This window comes from Acanthaster planci, linkage group LG21 (genome assembly GCF_054643075.1).
Source record: "Acanthaster planci isolate LZ-2023a linkage group LG21, COTS_SCS, whole genome shotgun sequence".
Taxonomy (NCBI): Eukaryota; Metazoa; Echinodermata; class Asteroidea; order Valvatida; family Acanthasteridae; genus Acanthaster; species Acanthaster planci.
In genome coordinates this window covers 7,442,626-7,455,621 of record NC_141797.1, presented here as the reverse complement: position 1 = coordinate 7,455,621, position 12,996 = coordinate 7,442,626, and the positions used below count along the sequence as shown (strand labels likewise).

The 12,996-nt window shown below is 42.8% G+C and overlaps 1 protein-coding gene across 3 annotated transcripts; it reads left to right on the top strand.

Annotated features, from left to right (window-relative positions):
* Nucleotides 1–5,716: 5,716 nt before the first annotated feature.
* LOC110982410 (uncharacterized) lies at nt 5,717–12,971 on the top strand. 3 transcript variants are annotated; one of them, XM_022240782.2, is made up of 8 exons: nt 5,717–6,100; nt 6,753–7,440; nt 8,101–8,199; nt 8,797–8,869; nt 9,192–9,270; nt 9,866–9,932; nt 10,242–10,390; nt 11,323–12,971. In XM_022240782.2, exons 2-8 carry the CDS (start codon nt 6,871–6,873, stop codon nt 11,564–11,566), a joined length of 1,281 nt encoding a protein of 426 aa, XP_022096474.2. In that variant the 5' UTR covers nt 5,717–6,100; nt 6,753–6,870; the 3' UTR covers nt 11,567–12,971. The 3 variants fall into 3 exon arrangements, with proteins under 3 accessions (XP_022096474.2, XP_022096475.2, XP_086987021.1); XM_022240783.2 differs by lacking the exon at nt 5,717–6,100 and adding an exon at nt 6,107–6,346; XM_087130895.1 differs by lacking the exon at nt 5,717–6,100 and having other exon boundaries at nt 6,107–7,440.
* The last annotated feature ends 25 nt before the right edge of the window (nt 12,972–12,996 follow it).

Here is a 12,996-nt window from a genome sequence, read left to right as displayed (position 1 = left end):
CGTCTAACCCTTCAAAGTGCCCGTTGGCCACTGGGCTCTGGTTTCCACCCGTTTGGGCGACATTCTTATGCGTCCTTCAACAGAGACAACGGTGTTGGGTTACTTCGCGTGGCTTGCCGCCGTATCAGCCACGCTACGGTGGCATTGGGTGTCAAGTCGTTTCCAAAATAACACCCAAACAGTACCCGTTGCCAAGGACTTCAGACTTCTCACCAGCTGCAGCGTTCCAATCACTGGGGTTTTAAAGGTAGGAGTTTGGACAGCCAAATCCAGCGGCGAATGGTACTCTTAAGTTCCTATTTCAACAGGGTGGGCCGGCCCTTTAAGAGAAATACCCAATGCAATAAAAATCCAAGCAACATCATGAAAACACATTCACATAAAGTCAAGGAAATCTTTATTCACAAGCATGCCAACAATCCATGTTAAAAATCCTTTAATTTTAAAAGGCTTCGATGAAATTTTTAGAAAGACATATAACAGATGATGTATACTAATCAGGAGCGAAGAAGACCAACATTTAATTGAATGATGTAAAATTCGTGACGTATAAAAAAGATCAACATTATTCATCAGAGAAGAGATTTATACAGCAACAAAATTAACAAAGGGAGTTACAACAATATTTTTTAAATGCGAAAACTAGTATACAGCTGATGGACTTCGTGCACAATTTCATTTCAAAACAGGAACGAGGATTAGTTCATCACAGCTGGATCACATTTCCAACGAAAGGGAACACTAGAGTTCCCTTTTTTCTCTCATTTTTTGCAGTTGAAAAAGCCCCGCACATCTCTTACGCTGAGATAATCTCAAACGGATAGACATTTGGTGAACTGGAAAACGTGCAATGCATGTGCATCCCCCTGGCTTAGCCTGTGAGGAAGCCTATTCCGGGAATTAAACACTGAGCACAACAAATTCAAAACTATAGCAGCAACTTTGAGTAGATTTAACCTTACCCTTGGAACGGTATAAAAATTAGTCTGGAGTTGGAGGTTTCGTAGGCAGTGAGGGTCTGCCCGCTACAATGCAGGGCTCACGTTACAGTGACTGCATATATCTTACTACTTTACACTTGAATGAGATTAACTACATAGGCCAACGCCTTCTTCCCCTACACATTCCCCCACCCCTCCTCAATCCTTATATAATAAATAGTCATGCTTGATCAAATAAAACCGTGCTAGGCCATCGCATTAAATTTCTCCAGGATCAACCTTCGAGTTAAAACAGTAACCGCGGATGAGCCCTCGGTTGCCAAGGAAACGCTCAAAATATTTACCCTGCAGGGGTGCTTGTGTATGAGGCGTTGCCATACCAACATCCCAAATATAACTTCACTGGTTTACCACCAGCCAAAGGTCAAGTCTGGATTCCTTTGTGCTCTTAAATGTTTGAAGCTGGATCAACAGGTGCCTTGGCACCAAACCATCACTCGCCCGTATTTCAATCATGCATGTTTACAAGTTACCCTACAAAATGTTGAAACATTATCGTCATTCTTAGAAACAGACTGTTTATAAATGTTGAGATGAAACAACTAATTCTATCCTTTAATTCTGTTTGTAAAATTCTATGTCCGCGACAATTATTATCACAAGAAATGTGTGCGCCCAAGTCAATATATTGTTTTCAATTAATGTTTTTTTGTGGGTTCAGTTATGATGTTTTTAATTGTTGCAAAAATTCAGTGCCTTTTTAAAGATATTTTGGTATACTTTGTGAAGGGAACAGAAGTGAGAAATACATTTGATGTTAAAAAAAAATCTTGCTATTCTGAAAGGATAGTGATTTCAGTGTACTTTTGATGGATTTGGATTTGCTCTTTAAAGTCAAGTTTAATCGATTTTCACGTAGAAGTTCAACCTTTTAAAGGTCAGACCAAAATAATGTTAAGCGTTTGGATTTTCCTTTCTTTTTTTTTCAACATAGCCACCGTTATTCTCTTTTATATTCATACTAACATAGGTGTTTTCCCTGAGGAACAAACACTTGTTCGACCTCGTATTTCAAGAAGGCTTCTATAACGGTGACGCAGGGAGCATTCGATCTATAAGCCCCGAGCTGGACCAAGAGAGGGCGCAATTTCCCAGCAACAGACTGCGGCTCCTTTGATGGAAACTGCACATCGCTGGTTTGCGAACGACTATATGGAACGCCAGCGTTACCGTGAGTCGCATCGCTACCGACAAAATGAACACTCGCCACCATGCCTCTTTTCAACCGTTGAGGGGGTGCTTCTGCTCAAGGCAGATAGAATGTCGACAAATCAGCTCAAAAGGCCAGTGTTAGGCCTACCACACTGGTCGAAGAAATCAGCCGCTGCATTAACCCCCGTGTGTTAGATTCGCAACACCAATCTGAGTACATTGCACGAGCTTGTTTACAACCTCATTTGTGGCGTCTACTTCCTTGCTGAAGATCCACTTAATCATATCGGGAATAATAAAGTAATTAAAATGATATGAAGTTCCTACCGCCTTCCAAACACAGTAAATGTAAACGTTTTACAACCAGCCTGTCTACTTATTGCAAAAATCTGAACAACAATGATTCCAGAGCAAAAGAAGTTGCAGTTGCATGCGCAACAGTCGAAATTAAACCTCTTCGACCTTCGCAACTTATCGTTAGTTTAAGACGGAAAACAAGCAAGGCATTTATGCACAACTGTCTAATCTGTTTCCATTTTATTACATAATTCAATTAAGTCATACTTTTTTCACCTGTGTTGCATTTTAGCTGTGGGCTAAAGATATCTTCAAACCTAATCTCACCAGGAAAAGAAAGTTAGCCAAATTTCTTCCATAGAACACCAGCTTTTGTCTTGCACAAAGATAGCAAATTTTAATGAGCTAGTATTGACCAATCCGAATCAGGACTTAAAACTCACTCATCCCACGTTGACCAATCCGAATCAGGACTTGAAGATCATTCATCCCACATTGACTAATCACGTCATTTATCAGCCTAAAGTGACTGGTGCCTGTTTTTAACGGCTTTTTTTTTACTAGTTCAATGCGTCAGTGGTGAATCTGTGCGTGGAGCAATTCCCCATGAAACTCAACGCGATGTGTTTCCATGCATTTTTAATTAAAGAACAATGTCCAAAAGATGACAATGATGGCTACCGCATGAACCAGAATCCCAAGAGCGAAGCTCGCCTCGACATAGCCTACAGCTTGGCCGGCTTCGATGCTCGTTCGGCACCTTCGACGTCTCCCACTCGCCAACGGTTACCCACCTGTTTATGAAGAAGACGAACCAACTTGAGAGAACTTAATTAACTGTTCGTTTTTCGACGGGACGTGCCTACTGTTTCGAGCGTTAAATCCAACAAGTTTATCCACCCCAGTTGCACAGACATAATGGTTGTATTTTCACCTGGTATTAGGTAGTACATGTATTTATATCTGGTGATCTGAGGGATTTTTACCACGCTGTGAATTGTTCTTTACATGTGCACCGACGACCGACCATAGTGTTAGCGGACACTTGTAGGAAAAACACGACTGTGACGCCAATCGAGCAGCCTTATTTGTCCCAGTTTGTTAATCTGCTCATGACTTGACTCAGGCCATGTCAGGATATTTGACAGCGGCTCGGAAGTACACTCTTATCTACGGGCAGTTCATATACAGACATGAAGCCCCCAAGTCCAAGAGTTCTTTTGTCTGAAGTGTCGTTCGCTGGAAGGCCTATTACCGCAAGGTTTCAAACGTTCAAAGGTCCGATTGTCCGGAGGGTTCGAACGTTCGAAGGGCCCGTTCGTTGAGAAGTCCAAAAGACAGGAAAGTTCAATTTGTCCAGATTGGCGGATCTCTAAAGGACTGATTTTTCGGGGGGAGTCAGACTGGAGATTTTTTTAATTGTCTCATTTTTGCGGACAAGCAGAAACGATGACGAAACATTACACATGGGATACATTGTTTAAATTGGTACACTATAACTTAAATTATTTCCGATTATTTCCCCTATTTTTATTTATTTTTTAAATACTTTTCTGGGTATAGAGCAAGGGAGTTCGGACGCCCCCCCATCCGTGCCTGGTCCGATAGTCTGAACAAACCTTATCGTCGATTCTGACTCTATCGAATTTATCATCTATTCGAACTGTCGGATGTTAGAATCGATTCGGAATACTGAACCTTCACACAGGCGAGTGTTGTTTTAGTTTTGGAGCCTTTGGACTATAATTCTATATTCAGACTATTGAACTAATTAAACTTTCAGACTAATTACTAATATCTGGGGAGGTCTGAGTAGCCTTCCGACAAAATGCATCCAATTGCAATTGCTATCCAAACTAACCATCCCTATTTAGATTTTAGACCAATGAACCCCATGTCGTGGGAAATTCGAGAGTTTAATGATCAAACCTCGATCCGAAACAGATCTTTGGACAGGTTCATGCGATAGTCCGAAGGTCGGACAGTCGGAAGATTCAATGATCCCAAGATCCAGTTTTCTGAGCGCACAAATTTTCCATATTTGCCCAAAACGAAATAAGGTATGTAAATAAATCTGAACTCTTTCTGGCAACAGTCTGAAAGTTTGATAGTCTGAAGATTCGTTGCTCCAGAGGCTGCAAGGTAGTCCGTATTTAGCGTAAGATTACTTAGTTCTGAGGTTTGGCGGTCCGAAATGAAAACATTGTTAAACTGCACGAGGGTTTATTGCTCTGTAATTAACTTACTTCAACTTACTTCATTTGCTTTTATCAACGCCACAATGCCGAAGGGCAGGCAGCACCAAACGGTCACAAATAGAGCACATCCGAAGTAAGATCTGGGTTGGCTGATGGTGGTCGTTTCGATGATGGTTTCAGGCTGTGGCATCATCTGGTACAAGGCAAAAATATTTCTCGAATGCTTAAAACCAAAGGAAGATCCGGAGGAACAAAAGGACCCCCCCAAAACAAAGCCATTTTAAAAAAGTATATAATCGGAAAAGTCTGATTTTGGATCTATTTCATTTCCATCCTTTAATTCCCAAAGCGTGTTAAAAATCCCCAAAACGTTGCGCGTCCTTGGAAAGGCCGTAAAAGGTTACATACAAAACTCCCAAACATAAAAAAATACAAGTTTGGCTCCCCCCCTCCGTAAAATTGGTTCTGGAATCGGCCTTGATTGAAACTGAGAGATATTTGAAGCAACGTGCTCACTACTCAGACCACGTCCGAACTACATTGCCAAGGCACTGGCTATATGTGGCCATTTTGCACAAATATATTCATGTTTAATGTTATATTCGAACAAGCACTGCAAAAACGAACAAACAAGCAAACAAACCAAAACAGAACAAAACAAAATCATCAATGAGAACACATAAGTGCACAAACGGTTGGGCGAAAGAACAACTTGAATCGTGCCGAGAATTTATTTCTGAAATCCAATTCGAAGTAAAACAAAAAGTATATAGGCCTACTCAAAACAATTTGCACTGATAGGAGGGGCAGAGACCACTGGCTGTGTGGGCGGGTATACTTCGTAAGTATACTCCTGGACCCGAGTGTAATGCGCATGCCGGCATCCTACTTGTGACACAGGAGTGAACCGCGCGAACGCATCCTCGCTGATCCGCCGCGGGTCGGTCATAGTCCATCTAGCCGTTCGAGCGCTAACACGAGTAGCTCGCTCGAACGTACCCAATGAATCACATTAGCGCCGTCACTGCTAACAAGTTGGCGCTTGTTTGGACTCTCCTCATCCCAGCATAATTTTTTCAACCGGTGAGGGGGTGCTCCTTCATATGCATGATTAAGTGTTTCGCTGTTTGTATCAATTGGAGTTGGAACAGGACCAAATAAACCTCATAATGATTCGACTTGAAAAGGGAACATAGAAAACATTTTCCTTCGTCCTCGTGGCGCGTGGCCGTGACCAGATGGACAATTCAGGGACCGGGAGCCAGTCTAAGTAATTAGTTGAAGTAGGCTGGCGCGGCACCCTGACTGGACTTCTCGTATACTGAAAAACATAGTACATGTACATGTACATTGTAGGCCTTGCGCCTTGTAAAGGCATGTCACACATGTCACGCATGTATGTAGTCACCGGTCGATCGAGAGGTAAATACGAAAGGGAATTCCCCTCAGACGGTAAGTACCAGGCCCACTTCCAAAAATCACATGATTTCATTGTAAACGGTGAAAATGAGGAAATCCGCGCCTTCATGTGAAATTCCCAAACGCGTTTTCATATTTTTATGAGTGCAGTGGTGAACAGTCAGTCAGTGGTGGGCCGTGGCACTGGCTGGGTGATGCTATGGTGTAGGCATATCGTTCAGTACCACAGACCAATACATGATGGTGACCATTTGACTGAGCCGAAGGCTGGCTATTATGGTACTTCTAAGCCGTAACTAGTGACGGGATTGCGTGAAATTATCTTAGGCTGTCTTTTATAAATCACTCAGTCTTTGGTATATGTGCTGAAAGTACAAGTTGCGTCGTCTGGATTTAGGAGTTGATTGCCTCAAACCCCAACGCAACAGTGCAGACAGTGAATTTATAAGCACTAGGGCCTATTAGCATTAACCATCTACAACAGACTGACTAGACAGTCAAGAAACCGGAGCTCATCTGCTGAGGCATTCAGGATTGGGCAAAATTGCAGAACTGTGACAATGCTGTTCTTTGTTGAATTGATCAGAAAATTCATCGTGCTGTCAGGAAGTTGTTACCTCTGTGTGGTTGGACACATTTGGAGGAGCATTAAATTTGTTTGTTACCTGCTCTTTTTGCCATTCAGACTTCTGTACTTCAAATGCGTCGGTGTAATAGAATCCTGTTTAGGCGAGGCTGATCAACCGATCGTGACTGGTACCCGTCGTCGGAGTCGGCCAAAACGGGGTGGGCGAAAAAGAGCAATGCGGCGAGCCAAACGGAAGAGGGCAGTCGGTCAAAGCATGCCAGGGGATAATAAAGCAAACAAGAAAGTCAAGGATCGGCTGTCGTTTGTCGCCTCCGGCGACGAGAAACAAACCAGTCTGCACAAGTTCTTCAGCTCTGCTGAAGATGTGCATGTTCATGCAACGGCGGACAGAGGAGGGATCAGGGGAACAATTTCGACCGGTTCCGCATCTTCGAGTCTGCCTTCCTCTCCAAGGAGAGGAAAATCTCGGCAGTCCCACTCAACAAACGTTTCAGAGATAGACTCAGCTGAGAATGGGCAGAAATCGGGCGCATCTAGAGGGGAGGCAAAGGGAACGTGGTTTGATGAAAAAGCAACCAAGACAAAATCGCAGCAGGGCGCGGCCAAGTCACAGACAAACGATCGAGACCAGGCAGCCCTCTCAAGTGACTCTGGGAAACCTGGAGGGTCAAAGGTCAAAAGCGAAGATTTGAAGAATGTCCATTCCATCAGCGACTCAGAGAGTGATACCTCATCAGCAGACACACAACCACAGACACCTAGAAAAAGTCGGACTTCTTGGTTGGTGAGTACTCCCAGCTTTCCACACAGCAATTGGTCTGAAAATCGGTGGCCCCCACAAGTGGCTACCGCTGTTTTGATTCAGGGGTGGACTTGACTCTTGACTTCACTAACGACTGAACTTACTACAGTGGTACCCCTTTCTTGCTAAAATGCATGCAAGCACGCATCAAGCTTTCAGAGCTTGGGCGAGTGTAACACTGCCAACCTTACATACCTAGTGTGGACCAGTGAGCAAAGGAGGTCCGCAGAATGCATATTGTGGACTAAGCCAGGTCCACACAAGGGTAACCTCCTTTCTGGACCACAATTTTGGAGGCATATTTGAATCGGAGTCATTGGTAGCTAGAGGAAAAGGAGACAATCAAGAAACCCATCGACGAGCTGTAATAAAAGAACGTTAAGTTTGCGCATACATGTACAGGTACATTTAATTGGCCGGTTCTTGTTAGCTGAGCATATCCACACCGGGGTATCGCAGCTCACATCATAAGCTGTCCACAACTACTGATCCAGGAGCAAATTTTTTTTTTTCGGAGGGTTGTGTATTTGAAGAGTTTGTGTGGGTTCTCTCAAGACTCAAGTTCCTCGTGTGCGGGGGTTGATTTGAGGCATGTGCTTTGAATTCTCAAATTCCGTGCAACGTTTTGCATTCTCAACTCAGGGAGGCATTCGCAGTTCACCGAAAAGGCAACCAGCCAGAGCCTCCTCTCCGTCAGCCTGGAGTGCACGTGACACGGAGGCTTACCGGAACCGCTATCCTGTAAGTAGGCCGAGACATTTGCAGTTTTGTTGAGGGGGACCGCATTTCATGAAAGAATTAATGGAGTGCCTTAAAGCAGTTGGGTGCATAGCACAGCCAAGGAATTAATGCCTGTTATTTGCACACGCAAATAACGCACACGAACAACAACAAATCAGCAAAGAAGAGAAAATTTAGCCACACAAAATCAACCAAAAAAAATGTCAGACCTTTTTGTGTACAAACCAATGCAACAGTTAGCCTAGAATGACATCACAGTTTCCCTTATGAATATGAAAATAGTTATTAGCATAAAAACCAAAAAGGCATGCCCTCTAGAGAAACAGAAGTTGAAAATAAGGTTAACTGAGACACAGTGGCGCATTTTAAAGATTTGTGTTAAAACAGATGGATTGCAGCTATCCTTCAAACAGTCACAGCTGAGTTCTTGACTTCAGAAAGTGGGAACAGAGACTGTAGAAATCCGATGTTTGATTGTTTTTGAGCTTGAAAACTAGATTTGGAAGCAACTCATTCTCCTGGCACTAGTTAGTAGTAAGCCTGCATAATTTTCATTTCATTTTTAATTTATTTTTAAGTTTTCAATTCTGTCATCAGAATAAAAAGGACGACAAGAATCTGAAGGACAATTGGGAGTTCTACAGCAACAAGATTCCATCCAAGCCACGGGGTACGTGCTTATGCCGTAAAATTGTCAGATTTCTTGAATTGTCTATTTCTCAGAGAAGATCAATACAAGTTTGAAAAAAAAGGTGCCTGTACTCAGTAGAGTGTAATGGTCACTTTAAATTGGCTCGGTAGCATTGGGTCCAAAAAAGGAACAACATGGTTCTGAGACTAAGTTTTAAAAAGCACTTCGTTTTGTATTCTTTTTAGACTGCCCGTCGGAAGTCAATTATCAGCACAAGTTTTTCCAAAAGCATCAAGCTTTGATTCTGCTGACTTCTTTATAATTCAGCGCTTGACACCAATTTTCCTTCTTTTTGGGGCAGGTACATATATTGATGTAATGCATGAACACTGGTTTGGAGACTACAGTCTTCTAGAAGAACACCATGGTTACATCCAGTGGTGAGCTAGCAATTCCCCTTCCGGTTTTGCATTTTCTCCCAGGCATTCATTTTGTTTAAGGAGAAATGCCACGCAAATGTCTTCCTGGATTGCAGATTTTGTTTTCCACATGATAGGATCATTTTGAGAACTGTTGTGAAGGCAGTGAAGCTGGCATACAACCAGCATGAACCTGTTACTCAGAGCCGTATAGAGATAGCAATGCAAACTTCAGACTTTGGAACCAAAATGGCTGTTCGTGATGTGTGCCGTACTGCCAGCAGCTATTGTGTGCTAATGCGCTGATGCATAATCCACCATTTTGGTTCCAAGAATAGAGACACCCATGTCGCAACTCTCTCTATAAACAGCTCTGCCATTGCCAGGAAAATTGCGCCCTCTCTTGGTCCAGCCCGGGGCTCATGAGCCCCGGGCTGGACCAAGAGAGGGCGCAATTTTCCACAGTGTCTCACTTTTTAGCACATACTCAAAACAAAGGAATTGGGAAGGAAAAAGTAGAATGATGTCTTGTGTGTTCCTTTCCCTACTTGCTCCCTGATTTGACCCCAAATGTTCCAAGTTCTGAAGTCCATTATCTGGTGGTTTCCCTCCCCAGGCTGTTTCCAATCCGAGAAAAAGGGATGAACTGGCAGTCTCAGGAGCTGCAGTTGCACGAGGCAGAGGTACAACACGTTAAAATTTCTGATTCCTGATTTACAACATTGTTCTTGGAACACCGGACAAGTTCGGCTGTGATTTTTGGTTCTAACAAAATGCTCATCTCAGGCAAGATGCTTGAGCAATATTTGTCCAATCCACTGCAAGCAGGAACAAAACAAAACATGTTTTGGGAATGCAACGACGGTCTTTGGATGGCAACTCACTGCAGGGCGCACAGGTTTGTGGGCATTCAGCTCGGGACAAGCTGAGCAGGTTCAATCAATTTCTGTCTCCATTTTCGAGTCACTTATCGGTTTGAATTGCACCTGCAGAGGATTTGTAAAGATAAGAAGTGTTGCGAGCGTGTCATCAAATCCTACGAGTTGATGCTCGATTTCTGGGGGATGCGTCTCAAAGACAGACGAAGCGGAGAGATTGGGCGAGCAGACAACTGGAAGGAGAGATTCCAGAACCTAAACAGGTCAGTCCAAACTTGTTTGGCTTAAGAGAATTTCAGGGCTGAAGATAATCATCGTTCCTGTGGTCCTGTTCAGAGGATGGACAGTGACAGTAGAATGCTTTTGTCAGCGTTCACTTGGATAGCTTGTGAGTTGACTTACAAAGGGGTGTGAGAATTCAGCTTTCCGCAGATTTCAGCTTCTTTTGTTTAGATGTTGACCCTGAGTTTTAGCTTTTTGGTACACCTAGTCTGTACAAAAGTACTGGAACTTTTAACGCTTCAGCTTTTTGCTGGCTGTTTTCAGCTTTGAGTTTAACTGGCCGCCAACACCCGCGATTATAGGTAAGACTTGTTTGCTTAAGATGGACCTAAAGAGATGAATATTCGAGTGATATGAATTACTCACTTTTGAGTTTGATATTTAATTACAACATTCCATTTGCTGATAAGGCTGGGATGTTTACATGCTAAAACGAAAAAAAGTTCCAAATCCGTTACAACTTTTCCCGAACATTTAGACGGAACCGCCTCTTTTAGAGGTTTGACGTTCCGATTATCACAATCTGGCATTGTAAACGATGCCTGTAAAATGTAATCTGATTTTCAGAACACTTTACTGCTCAGTCATTTCAAAGGAATACCACGAATTCATCACCGGAACTTTGTGTCAACTATTTACATTGTATACAATTTGATGTGTTTAAAGTTTTCAATTTCACCGTGGCAAGAGTGGAATTGTTTTTACACATTTAAACGTTTAAACGGTGTGAAAAAGTTTTTTTAACATTTGTCAAATTAAACATAAATTCCCCCCCTTGTTTGAGAGATGATGAGAGATTCGAACTCCTGGTATGGCCTGGCCAAACACCCCGTGTTCAGGCAGCTTAACTTTGGTTTTCTGGTAAATGAGAATTTACGACTTGTAAATCGTTGTTTGCTCTGACCCGCACCAGGTCATCCCACAACTACCTGCGGATAACGCGGATGCTGAAGTCCCTGGGAGAACTGGGCCACGAGCATCTCAAGTTCCCCTTCCTGAAGTTCGTCCTCGGCGAGGCAGTCGTGGAGAAGACCCTGGCCAACGCCCAGCGCAGCTGCCTGCATTACTGGGTACACACTCTAAGAATCAACGCAGAACGGTCGGCGATGCAGGACTTTGCTGATACCCTCCTCACCAAGAAGTCTGGCAAGCATTGACTCTGGCAGGGGTAAAAGCGCGACAAATTTCGCTTGTCTTTGGACTAAACCATTGAGCCAAAGTTAGTCTTTGCAGCTGTTCAATATGGCAGATTGGTATCCTTCAAACACTTTCTCCGAGACTGATAATCAAGTGAACAGATTTTTGGTTGAATTTGATGTCATCTTTGTGAGAAATTATTACTGGTAAATATTTCAATATTTTTTGCTTGCATATTATCAAACTTCTGATTGACCTCGAGTGGATAGCAATGTGTGTTTTCTGTGTCCGCCTGACTTTGGTGGTCCAATTCTGGAGCAGATCCAGAGACACATTTTCGAGGGATGGGGGTGAAAATTGTGAGGATTTCCTTGTGGGATTTCTCACATGCGGTGGCCAAGTTTTGGAGGCTTTTTACGTAGGTCACAAAGGAAGGGAATTGTGAAAGGCCAATCCAATATTAAAAAAAACCCTGATTTTGTGTCGGGGGGGGGAATGAATGTCTTAGCCCATTAATCTTCCCTCCACCAACACCCCTACCCCCTCCACCAGGGCCTAATGCACGCTGCTTTTGATCGTAACAAGGGCGCATCACAGTCAAATTTATTGTAACCTTTTACTCTCTTCTGAGGGGTAAGTCTACATTTTCAGGCTTTTTACGGACTGTTGTGTGGAACGGAAATAAAATGGACAAAAATAGAAGTGCCTTTCACTATCCCCCCCGAGTCGAAGTTCACCCCCAATCAGTAAAAGAAAGACAGGTGGTTGTAAGTTTTCCATGCAGGTTCTTGCACGCATTCTGCATGTACGCAAAGATCATACATTAAGGAATAAATTCGTTACGTGTACTCAGCGTGCTCCGCGTCAAACGCGCCATTGATCTCCGTTATAAATGCACCCTCTTTTGTTCCGCTTGGAGTGGATTACAAAAAAATGTTTTTCTTCTTAGCTTGGGGGAGAGTGGTACCTATTGCTCCTCCCCTGCCCCCATCCACCCTTGATCAGGAATCCTTTTCTTGTCAAGTGCACTTTCAAAGTCCTTAGTGGGCCGTGCTGTTCATGTATCACATGCACTTGTCAAGGTCACCAGAATAAAACCACACAATCGTTGTACAAATTGATTTCAAACATAAGGTTCAGTGATTTTTATTCCAGTTATTAGACAAGTGTTTATTACCAATATTACTAAACTATCCAGAATAAATAATTATGTTTTTTATCAATTGATTTCTTGCCCATCATTTTTTAATGCAGCACAAAAAGTAGAGCTCAGATGCAGAATATTGGGCTACATGAAAGCACCTTTATTACAGGTACTTTGTTAGAATTAACAAAAAAACCCATAATGATTTAATTGTTTATAATATTTTATGATTACTGAAATAAAATAAAGATGATGGTTTACTTTATATTGAATTAACATGAGACGTGTGTTTACTGATCTTTTCTG

Excerpts from the sequence above, each read along its gene's own strand:
- LOC110982410 (XM_087130895.1), top strand. The coding sequence starts at position 6,628 with ATGCTGTTCTTTGTTGAATTGATCAGAAAATTCATCGTGCTGTCAGGA. Across the intron at positions 7,441-8,100 it reads AAAGTCGGACTTCTTGGTTG|GGAGGCATTCGCAGTTCACC; the intron begins GTGAGTACTCCC and ends TTCTCAACTCAG. Across the intron at positions 10,391-11,322 it reads AGATTCCAGAACCTAAACAG|GTCATCCCACAACTACCTGC; the intron begins GTCAGTCCAAAC and ends GACCCGCACCAG.